A 23,853-nucleotide genomic window follows, 5' to 3' on the forward strand; every position below is an offset into this window, starting at 1 on the left:
CCAATACTGTATATACAATATACCTGTACACACCATCTATTATACCTCGTACCTAACATATCAGTACACTGCTGTATATACAATATATCTATACACACTGCATATATTATACCTTGTACCTCACATATCAGTACACTGCAATATATATTATATATCTGTACATATTGCATCTATAATACTGTTTAATATATGCAGTGTGTGTGTGTGTATATATATATATATAGATGTGAGGCATACAAGGTATAATACTGTAGATGCAGTGTTTATAGAAATATGTGGTCAGTTATACATTATAGTCACTGTGTGTGTGAAGTACATGAGGTTGTGGTCACTGTACCTGTCTGAAGTATTATACATGAGTGAGCAATGAGTAAAAACAGGGCATGGAGGGGGGGGGGGGGGGGGTAAATGATGAAAAGTGGAGGACCTCCTCTTACCACTCCATTCCAGTCTGTATGGATCAATGCAGAGCTGATTGTGAACTTCTAATACTTGCTGTTAGGGGTTGAAGGACCTGTGATGATGTCATCACAGGTCCTGGCAGATGTACCTTTCAAACCTAGGAACTACACCATTTTTGGTGCAGTTCCTTTGCTAGATTCTGCAGGACCTGTGATGCTGAAGATGATGTCATCACAGGTCCTGGCAGATGCACTGTTCTAACCTGGGAACTACACTTTACACTGTGCACTTCCCTTACAGGACCTGAGACGACTCAGAGCTGCTAGTGCTTGCCTTGCCTCAGCTCTGATTGGTTGGTGGGCGGGGAAGGGAGGGGCTGGCAGAAGCATCTTCCACTCTAGGATCATATTACGCTCCTCCCGAGTCCCTCCCTCAGGCTCCCTGCTGCCAGCGTGAGGTGAGCGTCTCTGCATTGTCAGTGTGCTATGTGACGCTGTGTACAACAGAGGACTTTTAACCCTCCGACGGCCTTTTGGCTGGCAGATGGGCCTATTTTATGGTGGGGCCTGGAGCTGCAGCTCCATCAGCCCCTACGTTAATCCGGCCCTGCAGGCACCCTATCACCGTTTTTACCGACCATAAGAATCTGGCATACTTGGAGTCGGCCAGGCGTATGAATCCAAGACAGGCCAGATGGTCTCTGTTCTTCTCTAGATTCAATTTTGTCGTTACATTCCGACCTGGGATCAAAAATGTGAAGGCTGATGCTCTCTCTCGTGGTTTTCCGGGAGGAGGAAACTCCGAGGACCCGGGTCCCATTTTGGCGGAGGGGGTAGTTGTTTCTGCTCTATATTCCGATTTGGAGGCCGAGGTCCAGGCTGCCCAGACTGAGGCACCTGCCCGTTGTCCTTCTGGGAAGTTGTTCGTGCCTCCTGAGCTACGTCACAAACTCTTCAAGGAGCATCATGATACTGTTCTTGCTGGTCACCCCGGGAGTAGAGCCACGGTAGATCTCATTGCTCTGAGATTTTGGTGGCCGGCTCTTCGTAAGTCGGTGGAGGGTTTTGTGGCTGCTTGTGAGACGTGCGCTCGCGCTAAGGTCCCTCGTTCACGGCCTTCAGGTTCCCTTCTCCCGTTACCCATACCTTCCTGTCCTTGAACACACCTGTCCATGGACTTTATCACGGATCTTCCTCGTTCCTCGGGGAAGTCGGTGATCCTGGTGGTGGTGGACCGTTTTAGCAAGATGGCTCATTTCGTACCTTTCCCTGGTTTACCCAATGCTAAAACGTTGGCGCAAGCTTTTGTCGACCGTATTGTTAAATTGCACGGCATTCCCTCTGATATTGTTTCCGATAGAGGCACGCAGTTTGTGTCCAGGTTCTGGAAGGCTTTCTGTTCTCGCCTGGGGGTTCGGCTGTCCTTCTCTTCTGCTTTTTACCCACAGTCGAATGGTCAGACTGAGCGCCTCAATCAGAATCTGGAGACATATTTGCGCTGTTTTGTGGCAGAGAACCAGGAGGATTGGTGTTCTTTTCTCCCTCTTGCTGAGTTTGCTCTGAACAACCGTCGTCAGGAATCTTCTGATAAGTCACCATTCTTTGGTGCATATGGGTTCCATCCGCAGTTTGGGACATTCTCGGGAGGGGCTCTTTCTGGTTTACCTGAGGAAGAGAGATTTTCCTCGTCTTTGTCTACCATTTGGCAAAAGATTCAGAGTAATCTTAGAAAGATGAGAGAGAAGTATAAGCGTGTGGCTGATAAGAGACGTGTGCCTGGTCCGGACCTGAATGTGGGTGATCTGGTGTGGTTGTCTACAAGAAATATTAAACTGAAGGTTCCCTCCTGGAAATTGGATCCCAAGTTCATTGGGCCTTATAAAATCTTGTCAGTCATCAATCCTGTTGCCTTCCGTCTTGATCTTCCACGGGTTTGGAAGATACATAATGTATTTCACAGATCTCTCTTAAAACCATATGTCCAGCCCACGGTACCCTCCTCTTTGCCTCCTCCTCCGATTTTGGTTGATGGCAATCTGGAGTTTGAGGTTTCCAGAATTGTGGACTCTCGCATTGTCCGCGGTTCTCTTCAGTACCTCGTTCATTGGAAGGGTTATGGTCCTGAGGAAAGGATGTGGGTTCCGGTGTCGGACATTAAAGCCACTCGCCTCATCAGGGCATTTCATAGGGCTCATCCTGAGAAGGTGGGTCCTGGGTGTCCGGAGTCCACCCGTAGAGGGGGGGTACTGTCACTACCAGAGCTTGGAGGAGTTCTCACTGCTCTGTTTCTCCGCCCCTGTGATGAAGTCTTTACTTTCTGTTTCCTTCCTCCCAGCTGTTCCTCCTGCGTTTGATTTCCCTGCCTTTAAATCACCCCTCCTCCTATTGTAGGGCGTGGATTATATTTCTCATTTCAGTTGTAGCTCTTGCTTGAGTATCTTCACTTGTAGCTATCAGTTCACTGGACCTGTGTTCCGCTGCAGCAAGCACTCCGGATATTGCCAGCTGTCCTTGGATCCGTCTTCTCTGCGGCTGCAGCTCCTTCAGCTAAGTGTGCAGACATTGTTGTGTACCTGGTTATTTTCTGACTGGATCTGAGGTGGCCACGGTTCCCTCCATATACTGAGCAGGGCACCGGTGGCCGTGCCCCTTCCACTATTGTAGGGGTTACAGTGGTCATCAGTCTTAGGTACGCGGGCATGCCTCGTTCCGCCTTTTGGATCCGGGCATGTGCTTTAGCAGCATAGGGAGAGCTTTGAGGGTCTGACAGGGGTCACCCTTTATCCTCCCTAGTTTGGGTCCGGTCAATAGCTCTTTTTACTGTGTATACTCTTGTTGCTCACATACAGCCGTGACAGTATACTCTTGTTGCTCACATACAGCCGTGACATGGATCCGCTTTCTGGCCTGGTTGACCGCATGCAGGGTCTTTCTTTGGAAGTAGCGGATCTCCGTCAATCTATGACTCAGCTTCAAGCATTGGGCTCTGCTCCGGCTCATGGAGTCTGTTGCGAGCCAAAGGTCTCACTTCTGGAAACGTTCTCTGGGGGCAGTGAGAATTTTGTTCGCTTCAGAGAGGCATGCAAACTCCATTTTTGCTTGTGTCCCCACTCCTCTGGTAAGGAGGAGCAGAGGGTGAGGATTGTCATCTCCCTGCTCAGGGGTAATGCTCAGACTTGGGCTTTTTCGCTGCCATCAGGGGATCCCTCCCTTCGATCCGTGGAAAGATTTTTTGTGGCCCTGGGGCAGATATATGATGACCCGGATCGTGTTGCTCTGGCCGAATCTAACTTACGTGTTTTATGCCAGAACAAACTGTCTGCGGAGCTTTATTGTTCTGAATTTCGGAGATGGGCAGCTGATTCAGGTTGGAATGATGCTGCACTCCAGAGTCAGTTCTGTCATGGTCTCTCAGAGAGATTGAAAGATGCGTTTGCTTTCCATGAGAGACCAACGTCCTTAGAGTCTGCCATGTCATTGGCGGTACGCCTTGACAGGCGTCTAAGAGAAAGAAACAAGACCTCTCTGTCCAGCCATTGTCAGTCTAGGGGCAATGGTGCGGACTCATTCAGTGTGCAGGGGCCTCATCCTGTCTCGCTCCCCTCTGAGGAGGAGCCTATGCAGCTAGGTCGACTTGCCCCTGATAAAAGAGGATTTAGTCCTCAGAGTATGGTGTGTTTTTGTTGTGAGGGCATAGGTCATTTGGCAAATGTTTGTCCGTCTAGGAGATTCTTGAACTGTACTAAGAGCGATAATAAGAGAAAAACCTCAAAAGGTAAATCATCAAATTCTGATTCATCTGCTACTTTGGGCAAAGTTGATGTAGGAATTGATGCTTTTCCTCTGACCTGCAGTTCCCGTTTTCTCCTGTCTGCCAGGGTGGCGCTAGAGAGCAAAGTCATTTCTTGTGAGATTTTTGTCGATAGTGGAGCGGCCGTCAATCTTATTGACACTCAATTTGTAGCCATGCATGGTTTTCAGGTTTGCACATTAGAAAAGGATATACCTGTTTTTGCTATTGACTCTGCTCCACTCTCACAGAGATCTCTGAAGGGCATTGTTCACAATATCCGGCTAGCTGTGGGTGACACTCATGTGGAGGATATATCTTGTTTTGTCCTTAACGGATTGCCTTCTCCTCTAGTTTTGGGGTTACCCTGGCTCACTAGACATAACCCCACTATTGATTGGCAAGGAAGGCAAATAAATGAGTGGAGTGACTTTTGTAGAGAGAATTGTCTCACAGCGACTTATGCAGAGGTGTCTACTAAAACTGTGCCATCATTTCTCTCTGATTTCTCGGACGTGTTTTCCGAGAGCGGTGTTCAGGAGCTACCTCCTCACCGGGAGTTTGACTGTCCCATTAACCTCATTCCCGGCGCCAAGCTGCCAAAAGCACGCCTCTACAATCTCTCACAACCGGAAAGAATCGCAATGCGAACTTATATCTCCGAGAGTCTCGATAAGGGGCATATTCGTCCCTCAAAGTCACCTGTGGCCGCGGGTTTTTTTTTTGTTAAAAAAAAAGATGGCTCTCTGAGACCTTGCCTAGATTTTAGGGAGCTGAACCGTATCACGATTCGCGATCCCTATCCCCTTCCTCTGATCCCGGACCTCTTCAACCAAATTGTTGGGGCCAAGGTGTTTTCCAAATTGGATTTGAGAGGCGCGTACAACCTGGTCAGGGTCAGAGAGGGGGATAAATGGAAAACGGCCTTTAATACCCCTAACGGGCATTTCGAGAATCTCGTTATGCCTTTCGGCCTGATGAATGCTCCGGCTGTCTTTCAGCATTTTGTTAATAGTATTTTCTACCATTTAATGGGGAAATTTGTATTGGTGTATCTTGATGATATTTAGATTTTTTCCCCTGATGTTCAGACCCATCAGGATCATCTTTTTCAGGTTCTGCAGATTCTGCGGGAAAATAAATTGTACGCCAAGCTGGAGAAATATCTTTTTATGGTATCGGAGATTCAATTTCTGGGTTTTCTCCTCTCTGCTTCTGGTTTTCGCATGGATCCGGAGAAGGTCCGTGCTGTACTTGAGTGGGAGCTTCCTGAGAATCAGAAGGCATTGATGCGCTTTCTGGGTTTTGCGAACTATTACAGAAAGTTCATTTTGAATTATTCCTCTGTTGTCAAACCCCTTACTGACATGACAAAAAAGGGGGCGGATTTTTCCTCTTGGTCGGAGGAGGCGCTTGCAGCCTTTTCTAAGATTAAAGAGAGTTTTGCGTCTGCTCCCGTCTTGGTGCATCCCGATGTTTCCTTACCTTTTATTGTTGAGGTGGATGCTTCCGAGGTGGGTGTGGGTGCAGTTTTGTCCCAGGGCCCTTCTCCTGCCAAATGGCGACCCTGTGCCTTTTTCTCTAAAAAACTCTCCCCGGCAGAGAGAAACTTTGAAGTGCTATAAGAAATATAGTGCATTCTCTATTTGATTTTAGAGCATTTTTATAGTATTTTATTCTATTTTATATAATATGTTATACACGTGTGAATTATATAACTGTTTGATTTAATAAAATTTTATATTGTATAAGTCCAAATGAAGTGTGCTCACCCATTATTCTAGTACTTATTGTTTATACCTGACCAGAGGGTGGGTGTCCCTCTAATCTGGGTTAGCAGCACCTGTTCCTCTAATTAGTTCGGAGTGAGCCACCATCTTGAAATTCATAGATAAAGACAATGTCACGTGCCGGAGGCCCAAGGCAGACCTCTGAGATGTCATGCAAACAGGACACAGGCAAAACAGACCAAGGACCCACAGAGAACTTTATTACAAGTGTAATAAAAGCACATGAGAGTACAGCAGGTAGGCAATAGTGGTAGCACTACCACAGAACCAAGTGCCACGGCAGACCAGAGGCAAAACCTAGACAGCGGATAGCCAGTGAGGAAGGGGCTACATTCAGTAAGACACTGGACAGAAGATAGACTGACCCAGAGCCCCACAGCTCACAGGTAGATATAGCTGCCAGGCTATGAGCTGAGCGCTGCGATTGGCCAGCTCTACAGCATAGGAGAAGGAGACCGCAGCAGTATCCCCTGGGTGGAGCCTAACTATGAAGATACCGGAGGCTATAACCGGAGAAAGGAGCGGCGCCCGGGGATAACAGTAAGTGCAGGGGGATCCCTGGGCGCCGCTCTACACGTCTGTATAGTCAGTTTAGAGGCTTTATTCTGGTGAAAGGTCCTCTTTAAGTTGCATTACTGAAATAAATGAACTTTGCACGATATTCTAATTTTTCGAGTTTCACCTGTACATCATGGGAGATTTCTGGGGACCTCCGAAGAAGAGAAGTTGATGCTCATCAGGCTGAAAAAAAAAATTACAAAAACTTCTCTAAGGAGTTTGGACTCCACCAATCCACAGTGAAGCAAATTGTGTACAAATTGATACAATTATAGACCATTGACCCTTCTCAGGAGTGGACAACCAGCAAACATCGAGTTTTAGGTCAATTTTATGCAGAAATATAGAAAATTCTAAAATGTTTACAGACTTTCAAGCACCACTTTATGTGTGTGCAAGAGGTGTGTGCAAGACTATAATGGAGGAGATATATCGCAAGGGGCATTTCTGAAATCAGTTTTGCTTCAGTCTGCATTGCCATAATTTTAAGTTTCTCAAGTATTGCATGTGTGATACATCTGGTGTATCTTTAAATACATGTATGTGCCTAGAGTAGAGATGAGTGAATGGAGTTTTACAAATTGTTTTGTTCATTACCTATGAAGGGCTGCCCCTCTGTAGACAAAGCTCCGATCTGCCACTTGATTGACAGGGCCAGGCATGTCACCAAGCAGTAACACTCTCGTATGCGCTGCTGCTCTGAGTAGCACAGAGGCTCTGCTTCCACTTCCAGGTAGCGGCAAATGAACAGTCACTGCTCCGGAAGTGTAGCAGCACATGAGCAGTAGCTGCTTAAGAAGCAGAGGATCTGCACTCGCACCGCTATTCGGAGCAGTGGTGCAGGCAAGAGGTTGTCGGGGTCAATCAAGCGGCAAGGGTTTGTTTCATCAGGTGAGCGGACAGCCCCTCACACATGCAGAACTTTTTGAGATTAAATAAACTGATTTGTAAGAATTATTTTGTTCAATTCTCTCATCTGTAGTCTAGAGATGTTGCTCCAGTTTTTACAGCACCCATGTAATCAAGTGAAATTGCAAACATTTTTTTTATGTAGAATAAAAAAATAAAATAAAAAAAAATATAAACATCATGGGCATCACCGTGTCCGAAAATGACCGTACTATTAAAATATAAAAATATTTTTCCAATACGGCGAATTGCATAATGGAAAAAAAAGTATCTAAATGGCCTATTTGCCATTTTTTCATCACTTCTCTTAAAATTTAATAAATGTGATCAAAAAGACACACACTCCCAGGGCTTTTTTTCTGGCGGAACGCCCCGGAACGGCATTAGAAAGCACAACTTGTCCCACAAAAAAAACAAGCCCTCATGTGGATATGTGAATGGAAAAATAAAAAAGCTATGGCTCCAGGAAAACAGGTAAGAAAAATTAAAAAGCAAAAACGGAAAAAAAACTCTAGTATCCTAACGGTTAAACCTTAGAATAAAGAAGATAAGCATGCATGAATAAATGCACCCCAAATATTAGTTAAACAAATACAAGACTATATTACAATCATCATGAATATGTAAATTATCACAGGCATGGACTAAAAGCAATTAAAAATGTACACAGAGAGTGTGTGAGATAAAACCAACTGACCCCTAGTATGGCCCAGAGAACCACTTGGTACTAAAGTCAAATCATCTCCACCCCACGGACTAATCAAGCCTCCGGGCTTGTTCCATCCCTCCACATAGGCTGCGGCCTGCATGCCGGCATTGCCTATCTTTCTGTGCCCTTAGTTTTCATGCCCTTCCCAGCTCCTTAATGGGATTCAAACTCTAAGTAACGGTAAACCCTATAATGAACAGTGGTGGACTGCTCAATGTTTCATGGGCAAGATCTGCATACATAGTAACATTTGTCCATCCAGTTCGGCCTGTCATTCTGCAAGTTGATCCAGAGGAAGGCAAAAAAAAAAAAACCTGTGAGGTAGAAGCCAATTTTCCCCACTTTAGGGGAATAAAAAATTCCTTCCCGACTCCAATCAGGCAATCAGAATAACTCCCTGGATCAACAACTACTCTCTAGTAGCTATAGCCTGTAATATTATTACACTCCAGAAATACGTCCAGGCCCCTCTTGAATTCCTTTATTGTACTCACCATCACCACCTCCTCAGGCAGAGAGTTCCATAGTCTCACTGCTCTTACCGTAAAGAATCCTTTTCTATGTTTGTGTACAAACCTTCTTTCCTCCAGACGCAGAGGATGTCCCCTCGTCACAGTCACAGTCCTGGGGATAAATAGATGATGGGAGAGATCTCTGTACTGACCCCTGATATATTTATACATAGTAATTAGATTTCCCCTCAGTCGTTTTTTTTTCTAAAGTGAATAACCCTAATTTTGATAATCTTTCAGGGTACTGTAGTTGCCCCATTCCAGTTATTACTTTAGTTACTTTAGTTGCCCTCCTCTGGACCCTCTCCAGCTCTGCTATGTATGCCTTGTTTACAGGAGCCCAGAACTGTACTCTATGTGTGGTCTGACTAGCGATTTGTAAAGTGGTAGGACTATGTTCTTATCACGGGCATCTATGCCTTTTCTGATGCAACCCATTATCTTATTGGCCTTGGCAGCAGCTGCCTGACACTGGTTTTTGCAGCTTAGTTTGCTGTTTATTAAAATTCCTAGATCCTTTTCCATGTCAGTGTTACCGAGTGTTTTACCATTTAGTATGTACGGGTGACTTGCATTATTCCTTCCCATGTGCATAACTTTACATTTGTCAGTGTTAAACCTCATCTGCCACTTATCTGCCCAAGCCTCCAATCTATCCAGATCCCTCTGTAGTAGTATACTGTCCTCTTCAGTGTTAATTACTTTACACAGTTTAGTGTCATCTGCAAAAATTGATACTTTACTATGCAAGCCTTCTACAAGATCATTAATAAATATATTGAAGAGAATAGGGCCCAATACTGACCCCTGAGGTACCCCACTAGTGACAGTGTCCCAATACAATTAAAGGGAGTCTGTCACCTGTTTTTCACCAATATAACTAAGAGCACTGCCCCATAGAAGATTGCATACACATCCCAAGCATACCTGTGTGCACTTTGTGCCTTTATTCCATGTCTAGGAAAAGCACTTTTAGGCCTCATGCACACGACCGTTGTGTGCATCCGTGGCCGTTGTACCGTTTTCCTGTTTTTTTTTCGCGGACCCATTGACTTTCAATGGGTCCGTGGAAAAATCGGAAAATGCACCGTTTTGCAGCCGCATCCGTGATCCGTGTTTCCTGTCCGTCAAAAAAATAGGACCTGTCCTATTTTTTTGACGGACAACGGTTCACGGACCCATTCAAGTCAATGGGTCCGTGAAAGAACACGGATGCACACAAGATTGGCATCTGCGTCCGTGATCCGTGGCCGTAGGTTACTTTCATACAGACGGATCGCAGATCCGTCTGCATAAAAGCTTTTTCAGAGATGAGTTTTCACTTAGTGAAAACTCATATCCGACAGTATATTCTAACACAGAGGCGTTCCCATAGTGATGGGGACGCTTCTAGTTATAATATACTACGAACTGTGTACATGACTGCCCCCTGCTGCCTGGCAGCACCCGATCTATTACAGGGGGCTGTCATCCGCACAATTAACCCCTCAGGTGCTGCACCTGAGGGGTTAATTGTGCATATCATAGCCCCCTATAAGAGATCAGGGGCTGCCAGGCAGCAGGGGGCAGACCCCCCTCCCTCCCCAGTTTGAATATCATTGGTGGCCAGTGTGCGGCCCCCCCCTATTGTAATATCATTGGTGGCCAGTGTGCGGCCTCCCCCGCCCCCCCCCCTATTGTAATATCATTGGTGGCCAGTGTGCGGCCTCCCCGGGCCACCCCCCCTCTATTGTAATATCATTGGTGGCCAGTGTGCGGCCCTCCCCCGGCCCCCCCCTCTATTGTATTAATATCATTAGTGGCCAGTGTGCGGCCCCCCTTCCCCCCCCCCCCCCCGATCATTGGTGGCAGCGGAAATTCCGATCGGAGTCCCAGTTTAATCGCTCTCGGGCTCCGATCGGTAACCATGGCAACCAGGACACTACTGCAGGCCTGGTTGCCATGGTTACTTAGCAATATTACAATATTAGAAGCATCATACTTACCTGCTGGCTGCTGCGCTGTCTGTGTCCGGCCGGGAGATCCTCCTACTGGTAAGTGACAGGTCTGTGCGGCGCATTGCTTAATGATCTGTCACTTACCAGTAGGAGGAGCTCCCGGCCGGACACAGACAGCGCAGCAGCCAGCAGGTAAGTATGATGCTTCTAATATTGTAATATTGCTAAGTAACCATGGCAACCAGGCCTGCAGTAGCGTCCTGGTTGCCATGGTTACCGATCGGAGCCCCAGAGCGATTAAACTGGGACTCTGATCGGAATCTCTGCTGCCACCAATGATCGGGCAGGGGAAGGGGGGGGAGGGGAGGCCGCAAACTGGCCACCAATGAAATTACAATAGAGGGGGGGAGGGGGGCCGACGGAGGCCGCACACTGGCCACCAATGATATTACAATAGAGGGGGGGCCGGGGGGACCGCACACTGGCCACCAATGATATTACAATAGAGGGAGGGGGGGCCGCACACTGGCCACCAATGATATTACAATAGAGGGGGGGCCGGGGGGGGGGGGGCGCACACTGGCCACCAATGATATTACAATAGAGGGAGGGATGGGGGGGCGCACACTGGCCACCAATGATATTACAATAGAGGGGGGGCCGGGGGGGGCGCACACTGGCCACCAATGATATTCAAACTGGGGAGGGAGGGGGGTCTGCCCCCTGCTGCCTGGCAGCCCCTGATCTCTTACAGGGGGCTATGATACGCACAATTAACCCCTTCAGGTGCGGCACCTGAAGGGTTAATTGTGCTGATCACAGCCCCCTGTAAAAGATCGGGTGCTGCCAGGCAGCAGGGGGCAGTCATGTACACAGTTCGTAGTATATTCTAACTAGAAGCGTCCCCATCACTATGGGAACGCCTCTGTGTTAGAATATACTGTCGGATCTGAGTTTCACGATGTAACTCAAATCCGATGGTATATTCTAACATAGAGGTGTTCCCATGGTGATGGGGACGCTTCAAGTTAAAATATACCATCGGATTGGAGAAAACTCCGATCCTATGGTATATTAACTCCTGACTTTACATTGAAAGTCAATGGGGGACGGATCCGTTTGAAATTGCACCATATTGTGTCAACGTCAAACGGATCCGTCCCCATTGACTTGCATTGTAATTCATGTCCGTGGATCCTCCAAAAATCAAGGAAGACGAAAAAACGGTCACGGATCACGTAAAAAACGGTTAGGTCATGTGATATTTTTATAGAGCTGTTTGTTACGGACGTGGCGATACCTAATATGTATACTTTTTTTTATTTTTTTCCCTTTAGCACAATGATAGCAGTTTGGAAGCAAAAAATAATCATATTTTAGTGTCTCATAATCTGAGAGCCATAGCTTTTTTATGTTTTCACCGATTCTCTCAGTTAGGGTCTCATTTTTTGCGGAATGAGGTGACGGTCTGATTGGTACTATTTTGGGGGGCATACGCCTTTTTTCACTTTAGCACAATAATAGCAGTTTTGACACACAAAAAAATGATGTTTTAGTGTATCCATGTTCTGAGAGCTATAGTTTTTTTTATTTTTTGGGCGACTGTCTTAGGAAGGGGCTCATTTTTTGCGGGATGAGGTGACGGTTTTATTGATACCATTTTGGGGGGCATATGCCTTTTTGATCACTTGGTGTTACACTTTTGTGGAACACTTTATTATTTTTATTAATTTATTAATTTATTAAAAACACTTTTTTTTTTACTTTTTTTTACTTTACTTTATTTATGACATTCACTTTTGGGGGTCTGATCCCCTCTGCAATGCATTACAATACATCTGTATTGTAATGCATTGCCTGTTAGTGTATGACACTGAGTCATACACTAACAGGTTGCCTAGGAGACCCAGCCTGAGGCTGGATCTACTCGGCACCCGTAGAAGGCAGTTCCCGATGCCGTGCAAGGCATTGGGCATCCTCTGCACGGCATCGGGCTGCCTTGTGTCGCATCGGGTCCCTGCCACAGCAGCACGGGGATTTGATGCTCTCCCTCACCCGACACAAACCTCTTCTATGTCGCATAGAAGGGGTTAATCCACCGGCATCCACGGACTGCCGGGCCCCTGCAGTGATCGCGCGCGCACCGCTCCAGTGCCCGCGCGATCACTATGACGTACTTTTACGTCAAATTGCGGGAACTCAGTGGTTCCCATGACGTATCAGTATGTCAAAGGTCGGGAAGGGGTTAAGGGCTCATGCACACGACCGTATGGCTTTTTCAGTGTTTTGCGGTCCGTTTTTTACGGATCCGTTGTTCCATTTTTTGTTTCAGTTGTGTTTCCGTTTCCTTTCCGTTTTTCCGTATGCCATATACAGTATACAGTAATTACATAGAAAAAATTGGGCTGGGTATAAAATTTTCAATAGATGGTTCAACAAAAACGGAACGGAAACGGAAGACATACGGATGCATTTCCGTATGTGTTCATTTTTTTTTTGCGGACCCATTGACTTGAATAGGGCCAAGCACTGTGATTTGCGGACAAGAATAGGACATGTTCTATCTTTTCACGGTACAGAAATACGCAAATACTGAAATGGAATGCACACGGAGACACTTCAGTTTTTTTTGCTGAACCATTGAAATGAATGGTTCAGTATATGTACCGCATACTGAACTAAAAAAACGGCCAGTATACTGAACGCAAAATACTGTCGTGTGCATGAGCCCTAAGTATTTCCACAGAAGGTCCATAAAATGTGTTTTTTTAACCAAGCTAAGGGTGCATCAGGATATGATTTGAACTATGATAGATAGATAGATAGATAGATAGATAGATACAGTACTGTGCAAACTTTTTAGGCAGGTGAGGAAAAAATGCTGTAAAGTAATAATGCTTTTAAAATAGAAGTGTTAGTGGTGTGTTTATTTTTTTCAATTAGGCTACTTTCACACTTGCGGCAGGACGGATCCGACAGGCTGTTCACCATGTCGGATCCGTCCTTCCGCTATTTTGCCGTGCCGCTGGACCCCCGCTCCGTCCCTATTGACTATAATGTCCGACTTTTTAGTCCGGCGGCTTTCGCTGTGCACCGCCGTGCTGCGCCGGAGCTCCGCCCCCGTCCCTATTATAGTCAATGGGGACGGAGCGGCGGTCCGGCGGCACGGCGAAATATCGGAAGGACGGATCCGACATGGTGAACAGCCTGTCGGATCCGTCCTGCCGCAAGTGTGAGAGTACCCTTAACAAAATACAAAGTTAATGAAGGTAAAAGAAACCTAAATCAAATCACTGTTTTGCGTGACCACCTTTACCTTCAAACAGCATCAATTCTTCTATGTATACTTGCACAAAGTCAGGGATTTTATAGGATTAGATCAGGTGTATAATTAACCTCTTTAGGACACAGGGTGTACAGGTACGCCCTTATGTCCTGGTACTTAAGAACACAGGGCGTTCCTGTACGCCCTGTGTATTTCTGATCACCGCCGCGCGGCGGGCGGTGATCGGAAGCCGGTGCCTGCTCAAATCATTGAGCAGGCACCTTGGCTAAATGCCCGGGGGGGTCCCGTGACCACCCATGTCGGCGATCGCCGCAAACCGCAGGTCAATTCAGACCTGCGGTTTGCGGCTTTTACCTGGTGCGGCGGCGGGCGGTGCCATCGGGTCCCCATGCGGCTGTAGGGGGGACCTGATGGCATGGAAGGCAGCGCAATGCTTTCCTTAGGCATCTGCACTGCCTTCCGGTGACGAGCCTGTGAGATCCAGCCCCCTGGATCTCACAGGCCGAAGGTGTATGAGTAATACACACAGTATTACTCATACAGCCAATGCATTCCAATACAGAAGTATTGGAATGCATTGTAAAGGATTAGACCCCCCAAAAGTTCAAGTCCCAAAGTGGGACACAAAAATTAAGTGAAAAAAAAGTTTAAAAAATAAAGTTTTCCCCCTAAAAAATTAAAAGTTTCAAGTAAAAATAAACAAAAACTTCATTTTCCCCAAATAAAGTTAAAAAAAATTGGTAAAAAATAGGGGAGAAAAAAAAGTATACATATTAGGTATCTCCGCGTCCGTATCGACCGGCTCTATAAACATATCACATGACCTAACCCATCAGATGAACACTGTAAAAAATAAAAACTGTGCTAAATAAACCATGGATGCCTTTGTTGAATATAAAAATATTGCAGACTATGGGTATAAGATTTCTGGAGATGGGATAACGATCCAGGGATTTATTGTGATTACCATATTTGGAGTAAGGAAGGATTGTTTCTTCCTTAATAAGTGACAATTGGTATCCAGCTCATAGAGGTTTTTTTTTGCCTTTCTCTGGATCAGCACTGTAGGATAATAGCTTGGTCTTGATGGACCTGTATCTTTTTCCATCCTTACCAACTATGTAACTAGCAAACAACCGCCTTTCACCACGAGCAATGACACCAACCCCATATTGGCCCTCTGATGTTACTGCAGTGTAGTACTGCGGATATGTGTCAGAAGCATTATCTTTTGTTCTGCCAGACGGCATTATGTACTTTTAGATCTGGTGGATTTATACATTGAAAAAGAAATTGAGTATACTAGACGCTTAGATTGATCAGCCCCATTATAATGTATCTGTGAAGGAATTCTCTGTTAATACCTTGCATTGCTCAGTTTAATCACTGCACAATTGCTCAAGTGAGCTGCATTAGACTAGGATTTGTGGAGGGAACATGATGTAACAGCTCATTACTGGGCATTGTACTCAGTAGTAGACGAACAGACATTGAACATAGGTATATCTGCAGAACTATGAGCCAGCACATTCCCCACAGTAACAAAATAAGCAGGAGCATCAGCTACTCATTTGGTTTAAAGGCGCTAATCAATTCACATGACCATGGCCCCACGTCTGAGTTCTTCCCACTAGTCATGTGACTCCACTTGTGCTGTTGTGCTCCTTCAGTGTTGACATCACCTTGACATGTCAGCTTAGTGACTAGAAAGTACCAGGGATGATATGGGCAAATGATTTCTATTTTTTTTAAAAAAAAATCTGCTTTAAAGCATAATGTAGCTTCTAATATATAAAAAAACACAGAGAGCAAAATTTAAGAGTAACTTTACAAAATAAAAAATAATCCGTGGTTGTAGCCCAGAAATGATCTCTGTCACTTAAACAGCACCTGTCAGACAGATAATCATATTAAAACAAGCATGCTGTCTGGTAGGGTTGATCATTCTGATTAAAATGATACCGGTCTTGTGAAAATCGGTTGCAGCATTCTAGAGAAACTCCAGAGAACTTCATGCAAATGAGGACTTTAGTGCACCAAGGGGCGTGGCCAGCAGTGGAAATCTAAGGACCTGTGGTGCACTAGGCCCTGTCCCTCAGTGCATTAGAGCCATTATTTGCATAAAGAATAAAAGTCTAGATTTTCACAAGACAGGTATTATTATTAATCAGTGGGATCAACCCTATACCTAGAAGTTTGCTTGGTTTAATGGGGTTGATCCTTTTTAGTTTTTGAAAAAGCTGGGTGACAACCAGTAGCACATGAAACTCCGACAAGGACTATCAGTCACACTGCTTTCTCATGGTCTTCAATGGCAAATAAAATTACTTATGCAGAGATATAGGATAATAAGCTATACTGCATAACTAGGCAGATTTGTAATTAAGAGATCTGGGAAAGCTGGGTGATAACAGACCCCCAACAGCAAAATACAAACAAAGATTTAAGTATTTAAGTATTAAAATTGAAGTAGGATTTGCGTGTACGTATTTGCTTATTATTTTTTATTACACTAATAAAATGTAATTTCAGTTTGGGTGAACCTACAGTATATGTACAGTATATTCTGGACCATTAGAAAGGAATCTGAAAGAGGGATTGGTTTTAAAGAATTTTAGCCTCCATTTTATTATATGCAGTAAATAAAGTTTTAAATAGAAAATCTGCTTTTTTATTTATTCATAATGGCTACAAACAGAAGCAAACAGTTAGTAATCTTGCGGGACTGCAAATTATTGAATTTCCTTCCAATTCCCATCATGTTTGTCAGCAGAATACAGACCTATATAAAATATACTTTATATATTACAAAAATACATGTACAATATACTGTACAATAGGCCTGCACGATATATCGCCAAAGCAATCGTATCGCGATAATCGACGATTGCGATATGGCGATTTGGCATTCCCAAAAATGCTGCGATTACCTATACACAGAAGGAGGAGGGGCTGGGGGCCGGCATCTGTATTAGGAATGACAGCGGGGACCGGTGAAGTCCCTGTATTCTAATGCACCGGCCCCGCTCACTGTTGTATAATATTATCTAACATGTAGGCATTGTTAAAATATAATAATCCTGCATAATCCAGCTGTATTACTTACAGCTAAATTCCTTAGAAGAGAGGAGAGAGGAGGCAGACCGGGAGGGAGGGCGGGCGGCGCGTCACTCACTACGTCATGCACCGGCACCCCCCACTTTATGAATGAAGCAGGCGGCGTGGGTGTGTGACGTAGTGACGTAGTGAGTGACGCGTCGCCCGCCCGTCCTCCCGGCCTGCCTCCTCCCTCCCTCCTCTCTTCTACGAAATTAGCTGTAAGTAATACAGCTGGATTATACAGGATTATTATATTTAAACAATGCCCCTTCACACTGCAGGGACACTATTATGGGGGGGGATCTGTGGATGGCACATAGCATAAAATGCTATATATGTGTCATCCACAGATCCCCCCGATACCAGTGTCATCCACAGATGCCCCCATCACAGTGCCATCCACAGAGCCCCCATAACAGTGCCATCCAGAGACCCCCCATAACAGTGTCATCCACAGATCCCCTATAACAGTGTGTCATCCATAGATCCTCCATAATAGTGTCATCCACAGATCCCCCATAACAGTGCCATCCAGAGATCCCCATAACAGTGCCATCCAGAGATCCCCATAACAGTGCCATCCAGAGATCCCCCATAACAGTGCCATCCAGAGATCCCCCATAACAGTGTGTCATCCACAGATCCCCACATCCCCCATAACAGTGTCATCCAGAGATCCCCATAACAGTGCCATCCACAGATCCCCTCCATAACAGTGCCATCCACAGATCCCCTCCATAACAGTGCCATCCACAGATCCCCTCCATAACAATGTCATCCACAGATCCCCCATAACAGTGTCATCCACAGATCCCCTCCATAACAGTGTCGTCCACAGATCCCCTCCATAACAGTGTCATCCACAGATCCCCCATAACAGTTTCATCCACAGATCCCCCATAACAGTGTCATCCACAGATCCTCCATAACAGTGCAAATAGACCTCTAGCACAATTCCCTTAAAATATCGCATCACATATCGTTATCGCAATTTTTAGGGCCCTAATCGCCACCGCACAAAATTCCCATATCGTGCAGCCCTATTGTACAACCTGTGTTCTCTCTACAGAGCTTATATCTACTGATAAAGAAATCATAGGGAATCAAGCCTGTATTTACTGCTTTATTAAAAAAAAATTCACATTGGCTAAAAGTTTATTGAAAGTGATCAATATCATGCAAGTATGCATTATGGTATATTGGAAACTGGTCTGGAAAAGTAGGTGGTCCTCTCAAAGAGGTGGAATTTGGAGAGATTTCACAAACCAAAGATGGAGCAGCACTCAAGGAGTCTCACAACAGTATGTTTTGATGATAAATCAAAATGCTTGGGTATCCTAATAGGGTGCACATCTCTATGATAGTTGCTTGAACCCCTCATATAGACAAAAAATAAGGATAAATAGACAGTGCTGTTCCTAATCATGTATTCTGTAATGTTAGTCAAGATAAGATGAGTATACACATTTGTTTTCCAAAAACATTAAAAGAACATTGCCCATTTAGGTCAGGTAGTTGCAATACAAGATGTGCATTTACTTTACAGTAGATCTTTGCTTGCAGACTCAGACTGATCTAGATTCATAAACCTGAAGTATGTTAAGTTAATACCAAAGTGCTCAACTTTTTGCCTTAGAATATGACTATTAAAAAACTGTGGGTTGTTCTAAGGTGATTAGCTAGCAAGGTCTTATTTTTAGAGGCTGAATGGTGGTGGACTTTTGGCTAGGCTGACCTACAACTTTCAGTGGGTTCCTGGACATTAGCAGGGGAAGGGGAGCTGGGAGGGAGGAGCTGCAGATGTGTATTTTTATTTTGCATGGAACTGTTCACATATGCAGTAGAGAGAACCCGATACCTTCAGCTCTGTGAATCTGTTTACAGCACAGAGTGAAGTGCAGCTATTGGTATGAAGCTCTGGAAAGAAGTATACAGACAGCAAGAGCAAATGTGACATAATGTTAATCCCCTGAGCCAGGCAGGCAGGATCACTAAACAGAGAGATCAGGCTTGTGTGGGAAGGCTGGTGCGTCTCCTCGTTTAATGGAAGAAAACTCCATGAAAAAAACTTTGGAATTTCAAGAACAGTCATACGGGCATAATATGTAATCTTATCCCTCCAAGCTCAGAAAAGAGAACATTTTTGAAAATAAAATACACCATGTGAAGAAGGGAAAAGAAAATGTGAAAACTAAAGAAAAGAAGGATAACAAGCAAATCCCCCAAAAAACTAAAAAGGCTATGGATATAATAACTTTACTGGGACTACCTTAAGGACACTGATAAGCTCTCAGTTATGGAGAACGGAGATGAAGTGATTGGGAGCTCAAACCTCATGGTGATCTCCGAAGAGAAGAAGTATGAACGTTGCCGCCAGAAAGACTGTTGTGAACGAGTGGTTATCAATGTGTCCGGGTTGCGGTTTGAGACTCAGATAAGGACACTGAGTCGGTTCCCTGACACTTTGTTGGGAGACCCAAGGAGACGAATGCGATTCTTCGATCCACTGAGGAATGAGTATTTTTTTGACCGGAATAGGCCATGTTTTGACTCGATACTATACTTTTATCAGTCAGGGGGTCGACTACGACGGCCTACTAATGTACCCTTAGATGTCTTCATGGAGGAGTTAGTATTTTACCAGCTTGGAGATGATGTGATCAGGAAATTTAGGGAAGATGAAGGGTTTCCTAAAGATGAAGAGAGACTTCTTCCTGAATGTGAGTTTCTGAAACAAGTTTGGCTCCTCTTTGAACACCCAGATAGTTCATCTGCTGCTCGTATCATTGCCATTATCTCTGTCATGGTCATCCTGATTTCTATAGTCATCTTCTGCTTAGAAACGCTACCTGAATTCCGGGATGAAAGGGATCTGTCCTTACCGGTAAGAGTTTTTTTTAAATATCTTATCTAATGCACAAGAATTCAGTTATGTATGTGAGACTATTGGTGCATCTATCAAAATTTTGACACTGAACACTGGCTATACTCTGCAAAAGTGCCATTGCTTAAAGCTGAGGACACCTTGAACTATTTGGAGTCCTCCCAAATGTCATGGCAGTCATGTTAACTTTAAAGTGTTCTTTTTCACATCAACTATCCATCTTAGGTGTATGTCTAACTATTGCTTGGGGCTGCCAGTATTAATAAAATGCAGAAAGTATAATGAAAATTACCTACAATATATTCATTAGCTTCAAGTCCTTTACATTTGCTCACACTGTTGTTGTCATGGTCTCCTAGGAGAAGAGATTATCAAAGCTTCCAGCGTAATCTTGATCATAGTAGTTCCAGTGGTTTGTCACTTTATTAGACAGAACATAATGTAAAGGGTTCAAATCAAAGGAAAGATCTTAACTGTCAGTGTCAAAAGGCTATGGAAATGTATTTGCTATAATCTAATGGGGTCTTCTGGACTGGATCCAGTTCCATGAATGTGATTTTGTTCATAAATGGCCACTTGAATATTTCATATTTTTGTTAACAATCCTGTATAAAAGTGCTGCTGCAGGTCATTGACATCATGGTCTCAGTACCTTCTTGTCTCTACCTACAGAGATGCTAGTTGTGAAGAGGCATAGGAATACATGATATTTTTTAACAATCAAATAATTTTGCTATGTGAACAGTCTGTTACAATTATTGCTAATGATCATCCTTAGTTTCACACAGCTTTTTTGTAAAAACACCAGTTTTTGTGTGAGTTTTTTATGCCTGCTGGGTCCACTTCTGTTTCCTGATGGATCCACTTCTGGTTTTGGCCGTAAAAATGGCAACAAAAACTGCAGTGACTTTTTTAAAAAAAAAATTCTATATGTGTGTGTTTTCCATTAGTCACAAATGCAGTTTCTGATACAATTTTAGTGCATTTTTTGATGTGTTGTTTAGCCAACATCACAAGTGAATAAACAAAAGAGGACAAATAGCTTAAAAAATCAATCAAAACTGCATGTTTGTAAATCCAGCCTTACATCTAGTGGCAGCGTAACACTGTGCAGCATGCCTGGCAAACTTGACTTAGTCATAGACACACTCAAAATGCTCTTCAGTATATAAAGCTGACCATAGATGAAAGATCAGTTATGTGCAGTTCTCCCATTAACATGTCTGCTGGACCTTCGGGTTCGGGTGTGGAGTCAGGAAAGATGAGTGGCTTTCTGGTATAGTTCTGGTGTCCAACACTTTGTCTACCTATATCAGACATTATGGGAAAGTCTGACAACCTCCATAGTCTATAGATTGTCTGCAGATCCCAATGATTTTTTTTTTTATGGGTAGCTGATGCCTGAATTCAGAAATATTAACAATAATTGATTTGTGCGCCAGTAATAAACATTTGTGAACATTAATGGATTGAACATATGCCAATCTGAATGGTCCAATTGTTGTACGGTCATATGACCATGCTTTCTCGCCTTGGTAATTTGCTAGTTACAATTTAGCAAAGATTATGTGAATGGTCCAAATGTTGTACGGTCATATGACCATCCTTGCTCGCCTTGGTAATTTGCTAGTTACAATTTAGGAAAGATTACTATACATGCATTGATGGGGAAATGTGTCCCCATTGTGAGTGGCATTCCATTAGAGGACCAATAATCAGGGTACTTGCTATTGAGATGAAAATCAGCAATTAAAATGTTTGCCTACATAGATAATCATTCCTACGGTTGCAGTTATTATTCAGTTATATAGCTGTTCATGTACTTTCCCACCGGATAGCTGTAACTACTGAGAAATATTGAAAGCAGATGCTCATTGGTCAAAACCATATAGAAGTAACAGACATATTGTAATGTAGTAACCATTGTAATGTCTATGGTGCAGACAATGAGGGTTTTATCAACTTGAGGAGGTATGTAAGATGAAGCCACATAAACCTTATATTTCAGGCCAAGGCAAGTAAAATTTCAGTTGATGCTCGAGTCTAGGGTGTTGGAGGTGAGGTTGCTGCAGACTCACCAGTTGCCTTGTGTCGCCAATACCTGTACATGTAGCAGTTTGTGACAAGCGTTTTACAGTGAAATGCTGCAGCTTTACAATGCATGCTTTTGCCATGTCTAGGATCCTGGACTCCTGGCGTTGGCTTACAAATACTAATGCAAACTACTAACCAAATCTGCAGTGTATGAATAAGACCTAAAGACTTATAACATTTCAAAGGAAGATTCATTAAAAAGATTGATATCGGTGTCCTCCATTCCCCACACATCTCACACTGGTAGTTGGTGTTGCCACTCAATGACTTTGGTTGACTCCTTGAATAATCTGAATGGGAATCTCCATTTCTCTGATCAGTTTAGGTAAGGTCTTCATGACCAGACACACTTTTCCGTTTTTTAGTACATGTTATTTTAATGGATAGACCCTTTTCATTTGCTAAGCTGTCAATGTGATTTTGTGCCATTTTTTTTTGTAAGCTTTGCAGGTTTCTTATTATCTTTTATCATGTTATACACATAATTGCCCACTTTTTTAAGGCTTACAGTATTAAATAAAATAAAAAACTAAAATTAAAAACATAGTTATTTTTTTGTAATTACATACTTTTAGGGTACTTTCACACTAGCGTTTTTCTTTTCCGGTATCGAGTTCCATCACAGGGGCTCAATACCAGAAAAAAACTGATCAGTTTTATCCTAATCCATTCTGAATTGAGAGCAATCCGTTCAGGATGCATCAGTTCAGTCCCTATTACGTTTTTTGGCTGGAGAAAATACCGCAGCATGCTGCAGTTTTCTCTCCGGCCACAAATCCTGAACACTTGCCGGAATGCCGGCATTAATTTCTATTGAAATGTATTAGTGCCGGATCCAGCATTAAGTGTTCCGGCAAAACGGATCCGGATTTCCGGTCTGCGCATGTGCAGAGCTTTAAAAATGCAAAAAATCTATAATTACCGGATCCCTTTTTCCGGATAACACCGGAGAGACGGATCCGGTATTTAAATGCATTTGTCAAATGGATCCACATCCAGATCCGTCTGACAAATGCCATCCATTTGCTTCAGGATTGCCAGATCCGGTAGGCACTTCCAGCGACGGAACTGCCTGCTGGAATCCTCTGCCGCAAGTGTGAAAGTACCCTTACCCTAAAATAGACTTTTTAAGTTCTTCACTCTTTTATTTTTCTGGTCTAATCCTCAAAGGTCAGAGACAGTATAATAAAGAGAGAAATGGTCCTAAATTCCTCCTCAACATTGTACAATTCTTATTTGTAGTTACAGGAAACATTTGGTGGAGGTTATTGCTGGGGATAGAAAAGTTATTAAGGGTTCACTACATTTTTCTCCTTGCAGGGTGGATTTGTAGTCAATGTGGTATTAGGCTATTTAGGGCTCAAGCATGCGAACCTGTGCCGGCCGGCCGTGTCCGAGGTGCGCAATGCACGGGCACCGACCGTGCGCCTACCATCTGCAGATGCAGTCCCATTCAACTTGAATGGGTACGCTATCCGTCTGCATGGCAAAAAATAGAGCATGTTCTATTTTTTTGCAGTGCGGAGGAATGGACCGAATTGCCAAAGAAGCACTCCATAGTGTTTCCGTGCCCTCTGCACTGTATCTTTCGGATTGCGGACACATTCAAGTGGATGGATCCACATCCGTAAAAAGGTGCGCACGCGGCCGATGCCCGTATATTGCTGACCCGCTGTTTGCGGGCCCCAAAATCAGAACGGTCAGCACACGCTCGTGTTCATGAGCCCTCAGATTGTGTTTGTTTAGAACTGTAGAGTTAGGGTGAGTTCACATCACCGTTATGGATTCCGTTATTATAACGGAAAATAATGGAATCCATAAGACGGAAGTCAAAACGGAAGCCTTTAAGAGGCATTTCATTTTGATCCTTCATAATATAAGTCT

General features: G+C 44.1%; 1 protein-coding gene across 1 annotated transcript in view; it reads left to right on the forward strand.

The window, feature by feature from the left end:
• Nucleotides 1-18,856: 18,856 nt before the first annotated feature.
• Nucleotides 18,857-23,853, forward strand: part of LOC121002200 (potassium voltage-gated channel subfamily A member 7-like) — an 86,355-nt gene continuing 81,358 nt past the window's right edge. The window contains exon 1 of the mRNA XM_040433546.1: nt 18,857-19,875. Within this exon, the coding sequence (XP_040289480.1) occupies nt 19,288-19,875 (588 nt within the window). The 5' untranslated portion in view covers nt 18,857-19,287. The remainder of the gene's footprint in view (nt 19,876-23,853) is intronic.

This window comes from Bufo bufo, chromosome 1 (assembly GCF_905171765.1).
Source record: "Bufo bufo chromosome 1, aBufBuf1.1, whole genome shotgun sequence".
Classification (NCBI taxonomy): Eukaryota; Metazoa; Chordata; class Amphibia; order Anura; family Bufonidae; genus Bufo; species Bufo bufo.